Source organism: Penaeus monodon, chromosome 34, assembly GCF_015228065.2.
Source record: "Penaeus monodon isolate SGIC_2016 chromosome 34, NSTDA_Pmon_1, whole genome shotgun sequence".
NCBI lineage: Eukaryota > Metazoa > Arthropoda > Malacostraca > Decapoda > Penaeidae > Penaeus > Penaeus monodon.
The window spans coordinates 11,805,393-11,805,978 of NC_051419.1; the positions used below are offsets into that span (position 1 = coordinate 11,805,393).

General features: G+C 32.6%; 1 protein-coding gene across 1 annotated transcript; it reads right to left on the reverse strand.

Moving 5' to 3' along the window:
- Positions 1 to 6: 6 nt before the first annotated feature.
- Positions 7 to 586, reverse strand: LOC119594916 (the record flags this gene model as incomplete). Its single annotated transcript, XM_037943988.1, is given in 1 exon segment — positions 7 to 586. A coding segment is annotated over 1 exon segment (319 nt), but the record flags the coding sequence as incomplete, so codon positions are not given.

Consider the following 586-nt stretch of genomic DNA (forward strand, 5'->3'; position numbering starts at 1 on the left):
TGGTGGGTATCCACTTTTCTTCATCTGTTTTGTCATTATTTTGTTTCTTTAATCTTATGATATCTATTATATCATTTGATTAATTTCCTAATATTCTTAATTTTTCTTTGATGTTTTCTATACTTATGTCTGGTTCAACTGGGTATATTGTTCCATAGGAATAGTTTAGGTATTTGTTGGGTGTTGGTTGTTTAGAAGGTATTTGCCAGTCAATGAGTTTCTTTTTTTTATTCTTTTGGCAGTCTCATTTTTGAGGAATCATTGATCTCAAATCTGAGGGCTTTGCCAGCTCAGAAAATCTTCAATTATATATTTGTGGAATTCCGATTTGTTCAGAGCTTTGGTTAATTTTAGTGGCTTATTGAAATTTGAATTTGCAGATCCATCTATTAAGTGATTAAGTACTACATCGTTTTCCTCTATTGCTCCATATAGGTTATTGCTAGTTGTTGGTTGGGGTTCTTCCGGTGTCTTCCATCCGGCTTCTTTGTTTTCGGGTTGCTTTAAAATTGGATTTTCTTCGTTATCACTTTCTAGTTCTTCTCTTGATCTCTTTGTTTGGTTATCGTGGTTCATATAGTTAAAT